Source organism: Bidens hawaiensis, unplaced genomic scaffold, assembly GCF_021521415.1.
Source record: "Bidens hawaiensis isolate Kalapana, Puna unplaced genomic scaffold, B.hawaiensis_p1.1 tig00020106_1, whole genome shotgun sequence".
In the NCBI taxonomy this organism is placed as follows: Eukaryota; Viridiplantae; Streptophyta; class Magnoliopsida; order Asterales; family Asteraceae; genus Bidens; species Bidens hawaiensis.
In genome coordinates, this window is record NW_027493056.1 from 232,377 (window position 1) to 249,458 (window position 17,082).

General features: G+C 37.4%; 2 protein-coding genes and 1 long non-coding RNA gene across 3 annotated transcripts; all 3 read right to left on the reverse strand.

The window, feature by feature from the left end:
* Positions 1-2,720: 2,720 nt before the first annotated feature.
* LOC143559883 (protein neprosin-like) lies at positions 2,721-3,767 on the reverse strand (the record flags this gene model as incomplete). The annotated part of the gene is made up of 4 exons (XM_077048319.1): positions 2,721-3,118; positions 3,235-3,381; positions 3,460-3,516; positions 3,606-3,767. Coding segments are annotated over 4 exons (735 nt in total), but the record flags the coding sequence as incomplete, so codon positions are not given.
* LOC143559894 (uncharacterized) lies at positions 3,743-16,976 on the reverse strand. Its single transcript, XM_077048329.1, has 3 exons — positions 16,818-16,976; positions 4,156-4,242; positions 3,743-4,083 (listed from the first exon to the last, which is right to left on the reverse strand). The coding sequence occupies exons 1-3, from the start codon at positions 16,974-16,976 to the stop codon at positions 3,790-3,792; spliced, it is 540 nt and encodes a 179-aa protein (XP_076904444.1). The 3' UTR covers positions 3,743-3,789.
* LOC143559896 (uncharacterized) lies at positions 15,638-16,482 on the reverse strand. The gene is made up of 4 exons (XR_013140015.1): positions 16,340-16,482; positions 16,092-16,253; positions 15,868-15,921; positions 15,638-15,785 (listed from the first exon to the last, which is right to left on the reverse strand). It is a non-coding gene; the product is annotated as an uncharacterized LOC143559896 (long non-coding RNA).
* Positions 16,977-17,082: the final 106 nt, after the last annotated feature.

Consider the following 17,082-nt stretch of genomic DNA (forward strand, 5'->3'; position numbering starts at 1 on the left):
TGCGCAGCCTGACCATAAAACACCTAAACACAACTAAGGCAAAGCAAATGCCAAAACATAGTTGTTAAGGTCTCAGGTTGGGGTCGCGCATGAAATTGTAGTGGATATCTGAGTAACACATTGACGCGTAAAGGCTAAAAAACTCATAATTCCATAAACGCGCGATAACGTCGCACAGAAGAGGAATAATGAAAGCGCCAAGACACGTGTCAACATAATCAAGATATGGCAAAATCACTTACAATATGACAAGGGTTAAGGGTTAACTATAATAAATTCCTTACAACCTTGTTCTTATTCCAACGTGCAAGCATATCTTATATAAAGAGATGAATGGGAATGCGCAAGATGCGAAGAAGGGAAAAACAAAATTTCATTCCAAAGCATTGAAATTTACAAGTTTACAAGATGAGATACAAACTACAAAAAAAAAAAAAAAAAAAAAAAAAAAAAAACATGAAGGGCTTCTCAAGTCTCCACGTTGACATCAGCCTCTTCATCATCCTCATCATCGCCCTCGGCATCTGGCGCAGCCTGCTCCTCGTCATCTCCAAACTGACCATAGTCAAGTTCTTCATCTTGAATGGAGCCTTCTATCACGACAGTGTCAGGAGCGGATCCTTTGGCCACGCTAGAGCCGCTAGCAACGCCAGCATTCCCCGCGCCATCATCGCCGCCGCCAGCCCCTTCGCACTCGTCAAGTAATTTCTTTAGCGCGACGAGATCGGGCTGGTCAGCAAGCGCGGATATCTGCAAATCATAAGGAAAAATATGAGTACAAAAAGACTTAGAAAATAAGTCAAGGTAATCTCATTAAGGTTAAAATACCTGCGCAAGGATGGGAATGGGAGTATTCATATACTTCTCCCCCATCGCGGCCATGTCCGCGCAGGCAACGGAGCTCTGATAAGGGTACTCGGATGGGTTCTTCTTCAGCATGCCATATTCATAGCCATCCGTAAACCCTTCAGCTCGCCCCACCAAGCGCGCGGCAGCGTTGCAGTCCATCACAAGGGCCTGAAACTCGTCTGAGTATTTCATCGCGAAAGCGCAACGAGTCATGCCCTGTGAGATGAGCCATTGGCGATCCTGCGCGAGGCCAGCAACAGACGTCTCGAGGGCAGGAACCTGAGAGTTTAATAACTCAACAGTTTCCTTAGTCTTTTTTAGCTCCTCTTTGTCGGACGCTGCTGCCGCCAAGATTTCTTCTTTTTCCGCCCGCGCCGCATCAAGTGCTTCCTGGCTAGACGCTGCCGTCGCCAGGGCTTCATCTTTATCGGCCTGCGCGGCCGCCAGCTCCCTCTTCAGGCGCGCAACCTCACTCTCCAGTGATGATTTTTCAGTGATAGACTGGACAAGAGCTTGGTCACGCGCCTCCGCCTCTAACTCCAAGTCGCGCGCTTTGCGCGCGAACTTGGCCGCATCCGCCTCCGCCGCCTGCAGCTTCTCCCGCGCCGCCTGAAGCTCATGCCCGCGCTTCACGAATTACAACCAATGAGAAAGCACCAGGTGTCCCAGAGGACACGTGGCGCAGAGCAATTGGAGGAGGCCAACAAGGCTGAGCCCAATCAGTGGAAACCCTAGCACTATAAATATAGCATCAACTCCACATTCAATCAGATTCAATCACATTCACTCACAGACAGTTACATCCAGTAACACAATCACACAGAGTATTCAGCTATTCAGCAATACTCTCCAGATTTTCTTACTCTAATATTATTATCTTCTCCCACAAATACTTATTCTTACACCGGAGGGTTACCCCAAAGAGGACCCCTCTGTCCCTTTCTGAGGGGTAAGTTGACGGTGCTGTTCATTTTGTAGGTGGAAGAGCTCAGATCCAAGAAAACCATCGGTGAAATAGTATAATCACACCCGAGGAAAGTAGATCGTCTACCAGTGAGTCGATCCACGTTTCTTCAGTCTCGTTGCTAAATGTTTCTGCGACGATGTATGTGTGACTGTTTCTAGTGGGATTAGCTAAAAATTTTAGAATCATTATGCGACGGCTTGGTTTCTAAAGTCTTTTTTTTGGGTAGGGTTCAAGAACATATATATTTTTAGATTTTTTGGACCGATTTTAGTACCAATTAGCATTTGCAACAATAAGCAACGTATAGATTAGCGACTTATTCTAATCAAATTATCGATTTCAATATTCGATTGAATTAATTACTCCCACTATTTCTTTAACATACAAAAATATTCAGCTTTTTAACCATTGTTTCAGCAATTCGAAATAACCGTTGAAGGTTCTATCAATTCTTCAAGGTATATATATATATATATTATTTATTTTTTAATTTATATTGGTTCATGGAAAGAAAATAAAATTGTTATGTTGTTTGATTTTGCTATTTTTTAGCATGTATTGTCAGAATTTTGAAAACGATAATGAAAAAGAGTTCGTAATCGAAGAACCTGCAGATTTCGATGGATTCCATACACATAGTTATAAGATAAGCAAGCAAGTGGGTACCATTTGAGAACCATATGCTAGTTTTGTATGTAACAATTAGCTAACTCATCATACCCACTAATCTTACTCCTACATATAAACATGTGTGACATAATATGTAGGACTTTAATCCTAATTAAACCACTTGTTAAAATATTATTTAGTTGTATTATACATATATTGCACACATAATCATCACAGAAGGTACAATAGGTGTAACATAAACAATATAGAAAATGAAAATATGACATAATCTCTCTTAATGCGCCGCTGGTTTGTTCAATCCTTTCATGGGCAGTTCTGGTTGCGACCAGGTCCACCAAAGAAAAACTGGTTGTCATTGTCGTTTTTCACAATATCATAGCAACTCGCTGACGGAGAAGTCATGGGGGTGAGATCTTTAAGAGGCGTTAGAGTGTTGGATTTATCGATTGATTGAATATCTTTTATGTAACTTGCTTTCCCAGCTCCATCTTGGGGGAAATTACCACTGCCCATTTGTGTCGACGTATGTTGCCCGCCTATGCCTTTGTTAATCACCTCCCCACCGAAATCTAAAGCGGATGCACTCTCACTTAAGTATGAATACAATGAGGCCGGCCAATATCCTACTTCCTTTCCATTCAGTTGCATCCACCATACTCCTTGTTTTGTGTCCTATATATCATCAATGGTGTAAAAAGTAAAAACCTTATGCAACTTGCCCCTGGCCTTATGCTTTAATAGTTGTATGCATGATGTAATTTGAAACAATTGAAGAAATATATATTTACCTTCCAGATAAGTATGGTGATTTCATATTGAGAGCCATCAACTTGTGAAGTGGGAGATAGGCTGCCCCCAATTGCAATCTCATTGTTGGTTTGAACAAACCCGGGACACTTAAGATTGTAACATCCTGCTGTTTGATATCCATCATTCTGTCCAAAATATAAGTAATAAAATCATAAAGTTGTTTAACTAAGGTAAATACTATATACACATATTCGTAAACTTACAGTCCAGTAGATGAAGAGCCTCGTGTTAGTGTCTCCATCGTATATCTCCGGATCCACCTGTATTTTAAACGTTGTAGGAAATAGGAATAACTTTTAAATCACATATGGTATTATTTGATACTATACTTTAGTGAAGGAGTACTCACGTGCCAACCAGCTTCAATGGTATCCAAATCTGGGAAAGAACCTCCTGTTACCCATAGCTGACTTAAACTAAATTCATTTTGTTCTTGAACCTTTGGATTCCACAAACTAAATGTGGCTTGTGCTCCATAATAAACCCCTTGACCAGTTTGTGCATGAGCATACTAACAAAACTCAAATTCAAGATTAGAAAAATATAAACATGTCAATGCACGGGCTAAAGATGTTTACCTCATGGTCGTTGCCGACAGCTGGGGGTTCAGGATCAGTGGAGTTTGGTTGAGAAACAGGAAAATACTTCTTCTTCCCATAATTTTTAAGAGAACCTGCTCTTAGTATGTCCTCTTTCTTTGTTCTTATAATGGGGACTGTCCCTGTTGGACACTTTCCTTTTGAATGCCACAATTGAGTAATTACTTTTGAAGCATTCATTTTTGTGTTGTTATCCTTTATCCAATTTGGATGATCACTTGGCCTCATCTATATATAATCACAAAGTATTACTATATTTTAAATCAAAAACATATGAACATATGGGAGAAAGATGCAAACCTTGATGGTATGATTTTTTAGAAGCGGATGATCAAAAGCTGGTTGGTGAGAGATGTGAACACAATCTATTATATCACCATCAGGGCTCTATAAAAAAGTTAACAAATTATGATATTAGCTAAAATTTGACTCGAACAAGGGTGGCACAAGGGAAGTGAAATTAAGCAATCACTTCGATCTCTAAAGGCCCCAAATTATGCTAAAAGGTAACAAATTATATGTAGGTAATTTTGGTTTTGAAATTGTTCGACGATACATACGCATGAGAGTAAAAGTTCAAAAACAAATTTTCTTACGAAAAAGGCCTCAACTTTATTATGCGCTTTAGGCCTTCCAAAAAGATCGAGACGGCCATGACTGGAAGAAAGGTAGGCTTATAGTAAAATTATACAAAGAAGGATAGCATACCTTGATGGATTTAACTAGGGGTTTATTTAAATGATTCAGATGCTTCAGAACCTCAACTTCCTCCATGGAACCGGGAAAGCTACTTGCATAACACAAGCAAGCCGCCGTAAACCCATACAACACCACCACGTAACGGAAAAATAGCTCTAACTCCATCTTAACTATCCTGCAGAAAAATAGCTCTAACTCCATCTTAACTAACGGAAAAATAGCTCTAACCGGGAAAGCTACTTGAATGTCTACACTCTTGAATAAGAAAGAAAAATATAGATACTTCATACTTACCGAGCTTAGTATGCAATGTGTTTGTGGCTATGGAAATGTAGTTGCTTGCCATTTCAAATTTGCCATGCAAAGTTGTTTATATAGGCTTGAAATCTGGCCTAGTGTCATGACTTTGACTTCAATATATCATTGTGTAAGGGTGTAAACCAGAGACCTAGCCCGAGCTTGTCTAAGCTCGAGCACAACTTGCTTCATTTAATTAGACAGTTCTAGCTCGGCTCGTAAAAATCTCTACCGTGAAAACTTGAACTCAGCTCATTAGTTGTTAAATGATTTTGAAGCTTGCGTTTGGCTCATTAATCATTTATTCATGATGTAATAAATTTATTTATCTCTATTTATAATTGTTTACACACACACACATATATATATATAGTGAGAGAGAGAGAGAGAGCACGGTTATAATAAGAAGTAGATTTTCCTTAAGAAATGTAGTAAGTGTGTTTTCACAATTAGATTTGATAAAATACATCGCATAATAAACACGCCGTAACTAAAATAAAACACACCGCACAATAAACGCACTTTCCATATCCACCGTCATATCAACAAATCTAACGCATCATATTACTTCTTACACTTCTTAACCACACTCTACTTATTTTATCCCACCCTATATATATATATATATATATATATGATTTGGATCAAATACAAATTAAATTACGTGCTAACTATGATAATCAAATAGTGTAATTATATATACAACATAGTGTAATTACAATACTTACATATATAAAATTACACTACTTGATTCTCACGTTGTATATATATGATTACACTGATTCTCACAGTTAATACATTAATTTATTTCATACGTTAAATTTCTCCTACACACACATATACACACACATACATATACTTTTCGATAAAACACATAGTATTTATTTATTTTTTGTCATAATCTATAATTTTATATTTAATATTAGTTACGATCGTTATCGGGTTACAGAACCGAAACTAATTACCAAAAAATAAATTTTCAACGTCCAAATACAACAATTTATATTTTAAAAAAAACACAACAAAACAAAATCCACACGTTGCCGGGAACCGATAGGAATTCGGCCGGTATTAACAATGTCGTCACTAAATCATAAAAATATAATTTAAAAAAAAGGTCTCAAATACAGTATAACAAAAACAATGCCAAAAAAAATGCGGCCATCCACAGACTATGTGGATCAATCACATGACTACGTCGTGAAGTTTTGATATCTATATATCATGTACTTAATTGCAACATGCGGATTTAATTAGACATGTCACCAAAGGTTTACGGTAGGATTATTTGTTCATCTTAATCTAAGTTAAATGAAGTTTACGTCATTTCCCACGTCGATAAAAAATTAAAAATTGATGCCTTTGGCATATACTAATTTCATTCAACTTTTGAAAGCCTTCATTATTTTACAAAAACTTGGTCAACGGCTAGGTTTTCGACTTTTCATACGATCAAACTTGTACATTAATACCAAAAACAAAATTTCAAAGCTTATTTTTTTTTCAAATGGCTTTTAATATAGGAGCATTCTCATCAGCTACTCTATAATTATGTGAGGGTGTTTTCTAAATTTCTTTAAAGAATGTTAAGTGGTTGTGAGTGAAGAAGAGATAAAATTTTAAAGAGATAGGTAAATTTTGAGAAATACTGTTCATTCTCTATTTATATTTTAATGTATTTGTAAGTGTTTGTGAACGGAAGAGAGAGAAAAGATAATAATAAAAATGTAAAAAAAATATTATTTAATTGTATATGAGAGATAAAATATAGTGTTTTTTTAGTGTAATAATAGAGATAGAGAACCTGACGTGAATGCTCTAACAGACTAGCAAAAACTTGTAAAAGTAAAAAAAAAGTACAATCACATGATAATGAGTGAATTTTTATCCAACCAGTAAAACAAACTGGACTATCCCGATCTTTTTTATGTCTTAAAACGAAATGAGAATTTGAGACATATTTTGAATTTTGTCTCGCAAAAAACTAACAATTTTGTTTGTCTTCACAAATAACTTAAGGGTAGTTTTCGTTATTCAGTAATTTTTTTGTTCTAAATTGGATACCCTATTCAAAAGAGGGCTTAAAGCACTAGCCTGAATTTACTCCCCTAGAGTCGACCTGCAACTAACATTTATTATTTTTACTATCGTTATTGGAGACCAAGTAGCTAAAAAGAGAGTCAAAAAAAAGATTTTTTTTCCCCTTCAATCCTCACTTGAAAAAACATCTTTGCTCCAAGTCGAAAATGAAATCTTTTAAAGCTAATTAATTCCCTTTGTAATCTTTCTTCAAGTTGTGCTGGAATACACAATGTTGTAATTAATCATCATTTTCTTAATTCTGGAGTGATGTTATATTAAATTAATGTAAATATGGTTAAATGGTGTTTAATATCCATATTTGTCTTTTCTTAAAACTTTGAATTATGAAAAGTTGAGACGTGCTACATGGGCGAAATGGAAACACCGAGCCATATGCATGAAACTTCCAAGACGTATTACATGGAGAACAAGAAATATTAAACGATTAAGAAGTCCAAGTCTTGAATGTCTTAATCCATATGGAAAGAATTAGCAAATTGATGGAATTTCTATTGCTATTCGTTTGTCTTTTCATAGAAATTGATTTTGTGAATGTGAACCTATTTGTAAGATGCAAAAAGACACCATAAAATTGGATAGTTATGGCGCAACTTTGATCTTAAATTGACCGCAAGTAGCCATTTGCGACAGAAATCACGGGGACAAAAACCTACATGGGTAATCCCACTTTACGAATGTGGTGCTTATTATTTACGAAGGTTTACTTGAAATGAAATACTAAGAACGTTGCAGTGATGGACGTCATTATGATTTACCAACACGAGTGCCCTCATAATCCGTCATTAATATTAACTAGGTAATACTCCCGGCGCGTTGCATCGGGCTGATGGCATGGTCAGTAAAAATGTAAATTCGTCAATGCTTAATGTCGGGGTATAGTACTAAGAACCCTAATTTATTGTGTTTTGGATTTTATTATATGGGCTAATACATTTGTTTTTGGGCTGAGGGGGTTTTGTGGAGGTAACCCTAACTGGGCTAGGCCCATTAGGGTACAATGATGGTGGCCATGAGGCTCCCTATATAAGGAGGTCTCCACCTCCTTATCAAGGGTTGGCAAACAGCTCAATAAGAGCCACCACCTTATTTTTGTGTCTGTGAACAAGAGATCCTCTGGATTTCTTAGCGGTCACCTCCACACCCCCAAAAGTCACAGCAGATCACAGCAGCGGTCGGAGCAGAAGCAAGCAAGTCGTGGTTCGTTCATCTCGAAGTCCGTGGAAACATCGTCATTGGTCAGGTCAGATTCATTTCACGTTTCTACACAGCGGTTTGCATTCGCGCCACCGCATACATGTTTTTGCATACATGTTTCACACTTCCTTTTATTAATTTGAGCAATATGACAACATTATATTGACATCAAACTAAAAATAAAACGAAGTAAAACATACATGCGCGAGCTTCAAGCTCAAACGCGTTGACGAGTCTTAACTCTAAAACGTCAGGGCCTTAGCCCAAAAATATGAGCCTTAGCTCAAACTTAAAAGTTGGGAATCCTCTTAAACCCACAGGCCTCGCGCCAAGGGTGGAATACTCATAAACCCACAGGCCTCGCGCCAAGGGTGGAATACTCAGACCCACAGGCCTCGCGCCGAGGGTGGAATACATAGACCCACAGGCCTCGCGCCAAGGGTGGAATACTCATAAACCCACAGGCCTCGCGCCAAGGGTGGAATACTCATAAACCCATATGGCTACGCGCCATACTAAAAGGTTCGGCCACGAGCCGCGCAAGCACCTGTGACATCATTATTATTATCTGGCCGTTTGTGCCTCCATTATTATTTTGAAGACAAGCCGGGATAGTCATCCTGCGCAGAAGAGGCCCTTGGCCAGTCATTATCATCATTATTACAGCTCGTAAGTCGCAATGCGCGCAGGCTCTCATTATTCTACAAGCTCGTAAGTCGCCTCACGCGCCAGTTTTATTATTTTACAGCTCGTAAGTCGCCTTGCGCGCCAGTTTCATTATTCTACAAGCTCGTAAGTAGCCAAGCGCGCCAGCTTCTTTATTATTACAAGCTCGTAAGTCGCAATGCGCGCAGGCTCTCATTATTCTACAAGCTCGTAAGTCGCCTCACGCGCCAGCTTTATTATTTTACAGCTCGTAATTCGCCTTGCGCGCCAGTTTCATTATTCTACAAGCTCGTAAGTCGCCTCGCGCGCCAGCTTCTTTATTATTACAAGCTCGTAAGTCGCAATGCGCGCAGGCTCTCATTATTCTACAAGCTTGTAAGTCGCCTCACGCGCCAGCTTTATTATTTTACAGCTCGTAAGTCGCCTTGGGCGCCAGCTTCATTATTCTACAAGCTCGTAAGTCGCCTCGCGCGCCAGCTTCTTTATTATTACAGCTCGTAAGTCGCCATGCGCGCAGGCTCTCATTATTCTACAAGCTCGTAAGTCGCCGCGCGCGCCAAGCTTTATTATTCTTAGCTCGTAAGTCGCCGCACGCGCCAGCTTTATTACTCTCAGCTCGTAAGTCGCCTCGCGCGCAGGCTTTTATTATTCTCAGCTCGTAAGTCGCTTCGCGCGCAGGCTTTTGTTATTATTATAGCTCATAAGTCGCCTCGCGCGCAAGCTTTATTATCAGGCCCTGCGCCTATATTATTATGATGCGTGCTATATCTTATTCATACTAGTGCACCATCATCATCATAAGGATCACAACATGTCACCATCATGGAGAAAACCTCCCAAAACTCAAAGACAAGGCCGAAGAAAAGGGAAGAAACCGCCTCCCGATCTAGCACACCTTATAAAGTCCAGTGCTCCACCTAAACGCTTGCACGCCTAGGAGCAACACTGGACTTGGGGGGCTTGTCGGGGTATAGTACTAAGAACCCTAATTTATTGTGTTTTGGGCTTATTTTATTATATGGGCTAATACATTTGTTTTTGGGCTGAGGGGGTTTTGTGGAGGTAACCCTAACTGGGCTAGGCCCATTAGGGTACCATGATGGTGGCCATGAGGCTCCCTATATAAGGAGGTCTCCACCTCCTTATCAAGGGTTGGCAAACAGCTCAATAAGAGCCACCACCATATTTTTGTGTCTGTGAACAAGAGATCCTCTGGATTTCTTAGCGGTCACCTCCACACCCCCAAAAGTCACAGCAGATCACAGCAGCGGTCGGAGCAGAAGCAAGCAAGTCGTGGTTCGTTCATCTCGAAGTCCGTGGAAACATCGTCATGGGTCAGGTCAGATTCATTTCACGTTTCTACACTTAAATACAACAAATTAGCATAATAAAACAAACACATTGTGGTGACGAACCTACACAAATTCGGTTGGTACTGGGTTACATCACCGAAACTAAACCAAAAAATAATTACATTAACAAGACCCACGTGCTGACGCTTTGAAACTATGCAAATTCGGTCTGTATCGACGATACCGAAACCAAATCATAAACATAAATTAATCCATCTTGGATCTAAGATTGACTAAGGGAGGAGAGTCGGGTTTTTAAGTATTTGTATTATATGAATTAAAATGTGTAAGACTTTGGATTATTTCATTTTTGCCATGCTAATAATATGTATTTATTTTTCTAGGTGTACACATTTAGATATCAACGACTTGTATGGCTATGTTTAATTAAAATACATAACTTGATTAAGATCAATTAAGGCTACATTTAATTAAGATTGACTATATAGTAAAATCTACAATTTTTTTCTTTTTCCTTTTTTTTTATGAAACGGCAATTTATTAACGCAAACCAAAAAGACCCTGCAAACCGAAACTAAACCAAAAAATAATTACATTAACAAGACCCACGTGCTGACGCTTTGAAACTATGCAAATTCGGTCTGTATCGACGATACCGAAACCAAATCATAAACATAAATTAGTAAGCCTAAGGAATATATTAAAAATAACTTAATAAGCATATTTAAAGGTAACAATGATAATTTTATGATTAGCTATAAAAAAAGTAAATGAGGGTTATTAAAAGAACAAGTATTATCATATAATTTAAATAACTAAAAAAATTTGTGAAAGATGTAACAAATGAGACTTGAGACTTGAACTTGCACACCCTTTGTCAATACCAAGTTAAGAAATTTGGAAACAACCACTTGACTATAACATTATATTTGCTATTATTCCGAAACAATATACTAAAGCATCTAACAACAAGATTCTACAAAGTTTGTGACACCAACCACTTGATTTTTATCTGTATATATAATTAATGGGTGGATTACAAACGGATAATCCAACATAATTAAATAATCATAATTACGACAAAACTTTCGTTTATACGTTGTTCTTTCCAAAAACAATGAAATTGAGCGGTAATGTTGGTTTAACCACTACTAGAAGTCTGTCGATAATCAGTTGGTGATTACCAACCATTTATTTTAATTTACATTTCATTGATATGTAATGGTTATGATTACCGACTATTTATTTTAATTTACATTTTCATATTTTATGTAACTGTTTTCTGTTAGGGTTGTTGCGGGGATTCCCAAATGTAAGGCCTCGAACCCGAGCACTTTACGTAACGTTGGATGTACTTGTAAATACAGTATAGTAATCAGAGTGAATTAAAACTTTCACGAAAGCATTCAAATTAAACAATATTAATTTAAACATAAATCAATAATGCCAAACATAACATAAATTTCGACATAACATTCCATAACATAACATTTATTCCTCTTCTTCAAATGTTGGTCTCTTTATTTGTCATGTGTGCTTTTCAAACTAGTTGTTCAACTCTAATTACCCATATGCATACTAAAAGTCAGTTAAATTAAGTGAGTTCTACTTTAACAAGACACGGATTATTCATACACATACATATATACACATTCGTATCCGAAATTACTATTCTACACATAATCTACACTTACATTATTTCTTATTTTCTTACGTTCTACAATCTTCACAAGTATTAGAAGGGCTTGCTCCAAAGAAACTAATCACTACCTCGTAAGGGCGTTGAGACCATAGCATGTTACACGAAAGCGCCGCTTTCTCTGTAGTATTGTCACACAGCTGCCCGCCTAGAAGAGCCACTCGCTCTGTAGTGACTCCTTTCATTCTCAAAGTAGCTGTCTCCGTCCCGCTATTCCTGCTTCTGGAATAGAGTAAGCTTTTCTTCCTTCATTGATGTAATGTTTTCTCGTTTATCGGGAATCGCAGAACCCATAATTACCTGCCACTGTTGGGCTGAATCGGGTCTCTCCCGTTGGTCGATTGTCCGTCTAGTGAGTTAGCGTTGATATCCCATCACCAGAAAGACGTGTTTTCCATTTTTGAAATAAAGCAAGTAAGCCTCTTTGTCCCTCCCGGTTCGGCAGCAGAAGCATTCTCAGCTCCCGAAGAAGATGAAGCTACCGAGATAGGAATTAGGAGCGGCCAGATATATTATAAGGATATGCCACCCTAGTTATCACACAAGTATTTCCGGTGCTTGTTTCCTCGATTCTTACGCGCATATTATAAGAGTCTTCCACCCTAATTCTCATATAAATATCATAAGGTTCTGACACACTAATTCTCACACAATTTTTATAAGAGTTTGCTACCCTAATTCTCATACAAACATTGTAAGGGTCTGTCACCTCAATTCTTACCATTCTTGCCATTCTAACAATTCATACATGCAACAAAAATAAACACACATGAACACAACCTCACAATACAAAACTAGAAGGGGATTCAAAATAGACACATAGGAAAAGTCAATAGTTAAAAGGAAATATCATTAAAATTGAGATTATTAAGCATTGTGGACCAAAAGTCGAAATATAAGTGGATTCAAAAGTCTAATAAAAGGAATTACAAAGATTTTCATAAATTCGTAGATTGCAACGCCGAATTATCAAATCCTAAGAATCAAAGAAAGGTTGTGGCTTGTTTCTAACACCATTAAAATCCAAAATCTCATTATCTCAAACCTGTATGTGTGAAAGAATAACAGCAAGACGTGAGATTAGAAGGAAGTGGAGGAACATAAAAGTGCTATATGAGAGATTGAACAAAGCCACAATTTACACAAATTAAAAAATACGAAAATTGGATTTTAATAATCTCAACTTTATGCACGATAATAATCCCAACTTTGAATATAGTTGTCACTGGTCCCAACTTTCACACTATTTGTTTTCATTGGACCTCCGTTAAAAAAAACTTAACGGTGTTAAGTTTTTTTCAAATTTCAAACTAATATTTTAGGGTTTTTGATCGGAATGAGTATACGAATCGATTGATGTAAAAACTTAACTCGAAACAACGCTTCAAACAACTTGATTTTTGTTAATTAATAGTTTAAACACCGGAAATGAAGCATCTTTTAGCCGTTTGGACCACTGTTTGGAGGTAAGTTATACATCAATCGAATCGTATACTCATTCTGATCAAAAGCCCTAAAATATTAGTTTGAAATTTGAAAAAAAACTTAACGCCGTTAAGTTTTTTTTAACGGATGTCCAATGAAAACAAATAGTGTGAAAGTTGGGACCAGTGGCAGCTATATTCAAAGTTGGGATTATTATCATACGTAAAGTTGGGATTATTAAATCCAATTTTCCTAAAAAATAAATGAGAATTACTATATAAACAATTGGACAAAGCAGGTAATAAGGTCTCTATTTGTAATCCATCATCAAAAGGAAGTATAAAAAAGCTCGATCAGAAGGGTTGTACACTCACAAAAAGTTATACTAGAAAATCAAAGGCGCAAAGATCATAAATATGGAGTCTACAAAAGGCAAATCTGTATAACTCTAATAACACCTCCACACAGCATCGAAGACGATTACGCGTAGCGTTGAGCAAAGGACCGCTCCACACTAGAAAGATCAATCTCGACAAGTGCAAGTAAGAGACGAAGGCCTGATCCAGCTGTTAACCACAAAACGTGTGAAAGACCAAAATGAGATCAACAAACTATGATTTGTAGTGTAGGAAGCAATGTAAATTCTTGGATTATGGATTTCGATACTTCATTTCATGCTACCCAAAGTAGTGGAGCACTTGCAAAATTTGAAGGAATGTGATTTGGTTAAGGTAAGACTGGTGAACAATGATGTTCTTAATGTTACAAACATGGGTGACATGGATCTTGAATGATGTTTCCAAGCTTAAATAAGCAATTGATTTTTGTTGGGCACTTTGATGAACATGGACATGATGCTAAATTCGGGAACGAGCAGTGAAAAGTTGTTCAGCAAAATCTTTTCATATCACAAAGAAGAAAGAGAGGTTCGCTTTACATGGTTGATTATCTGAGAGAGATACCCTCCCAGTTCAGAAGACCAAAGTCTGGTCCACAAAGTCTAATGGGCAAGAGAAGGTTTGTTTGCATGAGACAAATCTAGAGCCGTATGTCAAGTTCATGTTGAAGGTGTTCAGATGTATTTAGAGATTCCAGTCAGCAGAAGCACTTGCAGCTAGTTAGTTAGTACGTTAGCCAAAGTTACCAGAACAATGGTTTAAGAGAACCAATATTCCGGTGGTCAAAATCTCCACAAAGGATTACCAACATATGGAAAGTGTTGTTTGTTTTCAGGGCATTCCAGGATCCGAGAGTTTGTGTTAGAAGAATCCGATAGGAACAGAGGATGGGCGAGGGACATTATTAGTCATGACTGATGTGTTGGAGCTTAGAGAATCTAAAATAGGCCTTTAGGTTAACTGATGAGAAAGTTGTTGCAACCAAGATGAGGAAAATTATAAGGTGTATGAGTGTTCACAGTGGATGACAGTTTAAAGATTATTAAAGCCCTGTTTGTTTTTGCCTCTTTTCTCTGAATAGAGGAAAACGTCTGATTCGGTCAGACGTAATCAGACGTGGGGCTGTTTGTTTTTTTCTTGCGTTAAGAGGTTCAGCGTCTTAATAGCATCTGAACCAGTAAGAGCTTTTAGTGGGTCTGAAAACCTCTTAACCCAAAAAAAACATACGTTTGTCTCCGGCCTCCATTAACTTCTAACCCGGAGACTAGGCTCCATCTCCGACGACTAGAGGTTCGTCTCTAGCCTCCACCTCTTAATGATTCAGATTTCAGACATTTGAACCACCCCTTAACATTCAGATGTGGTATTCAGATTCAGACTTAAATCTCTAAAAAAAACAAACGGGGCCTAAGTTTGCAAGTGGGAGATTGTTGGGTTTTGTAGCCTTGATTTTGAGCTTTGGTTTTTGGCTTAGGAGTTTGAATATTTTTTATATAACTCACTTTCCCCAACCCATCTTGAGGGAAATGGCCACTGCCCATTTGCGTAGTCGAATGTTGCCCGTTTGTGCGTTTGTTAATCACCCCCCCCCCCCCACACCAAAATCTAACTCTGATGCACTCTCATTTAAGAGTGAAAAGAGTGAAACCGGCCAGTAACCTACTACCTCTCCATCTAAGGCCATCCACCAGTCTCCTCTTTCTGTGTCCCACTAACAATATAACAAAACCTTATGCAATTTGCACTTTGTGCTTCAATACACATGGAGCACTAAACCAGTCATAAAGTCTCAGTAGTTTTATAGTTGTTGGTTTAAGGTGATTTGTTGGAATTTATAAATTTGGTTGGAATATGTTTTTGGAAAGAGAAAAAAATGCCATAGATATATTCTCCCCACAACTATATATTCCTTTTAAACCATAACATTAAGAAGATGATTTATGTAAAACTATTTGAGATACATAACTAAGAAATTAGAGAAATATATACCTTCCAGATAAGTATGGTGATATCATATTGAGAACCATCAACTTGTGAAGTAGGAGATATAATGCCCCCGAGTGCAATCTCATTATTGGTTTGAATAAACCCGGGACACTTAAGATTGTAGCATCCTGTTGTTAAATAGCTATCACTCTTTCCAAATTATAAATTATAAAATCATTAACTTGCTGAATTGGTTAAGACAAATACTATTTACAAATTTACATAAACTTACAGTCCAGTAGATGAAGAGTCTCGTGTTGTTGTCTCCGTTGAACTCGGGATACACCTATAATTTCAAAGTTGTTGGAAGACCTTTCAAGTTAAATGTTTACTTCGTTTTAACAGTTTAATACTTTATTTTGTGGGTCTTTGTTATGAGTTATGATTGTAAGATATGTAAAGTTGATTACATGTTTACTTATTTAAGACGATAACTTAAATGGAAAAGGAACTAACATGCCAACCAACTTCAATAGTATTCAAATTTGGATCAGAACCTCTTGATATCCATAACTGACTTAAACTAAATTCATTTGGCTCTTGAACCTTAGGATTCCACAGATTAAATGTCGCTTGTGTTCCATAATAAATCGATTCATCAGTTGTTGCATGTGCATACTAACAAAAACATAAATACTAGATTAGAAAAGTTAAGAAAACAAGATTTGGAATACCACATGATAATGCAAGGCTAAAAAGGTTACCTCATGGTCGTCACCCACACCGTTGAGTTTCTTCCCATAACTTTCGATAGAATCGGCTCTTAGTACATCCTCTTTCTTTGTCCTTATAATGGGGTTGTCCCTTTTGGGCACTTCCCATTTGAATGCCACAATTGAGAAATTGCTTCCTTTGGTGATGATGTTAATATTCTAACTTTCGAAGCACTCATTTTTATGTTGTCTTCATTTACCCAATTAGGATAGTACTTTGGCCTCATCTATATATAATCACACATTGTTCCTACTATTGACAATCAGAATACATATGAACATATGGTAAAAAGGAATCACACCTTAATGGTATGATTATTTAGTAGTGGGTGATTAAAAGCTGGCTGGTGAGCGATATGAACGCAATCTATTATATCACCATCGGGACTCTGTTCAAAGAGTTCATGATATTAGCTAAAATTTGACAAAAGGAATGATAAAACTAAGAAAGAAAAGAAAGAGAATAGACCTTGATGGATTTAACCGGAGGTTTATTTAGAAGATTCAAATGCTTCAGAACCTTAACATTCTCCAAGGAACCGGGAAACATACTTGCGTAACATAAATGTCCCGTAGTAAACAAATACAACACCAGTGCAAAACGGAAAAGTAGCTTTACCTTCATCATTTTTCAAGAGCACTTGCTTAATTTAACTGCAGAAATACCAGTTTCAGTTTCTACACTCTTGGAAAAAAAAAGAAAAATTATAGATGCATACCGACCTAGGAAATGC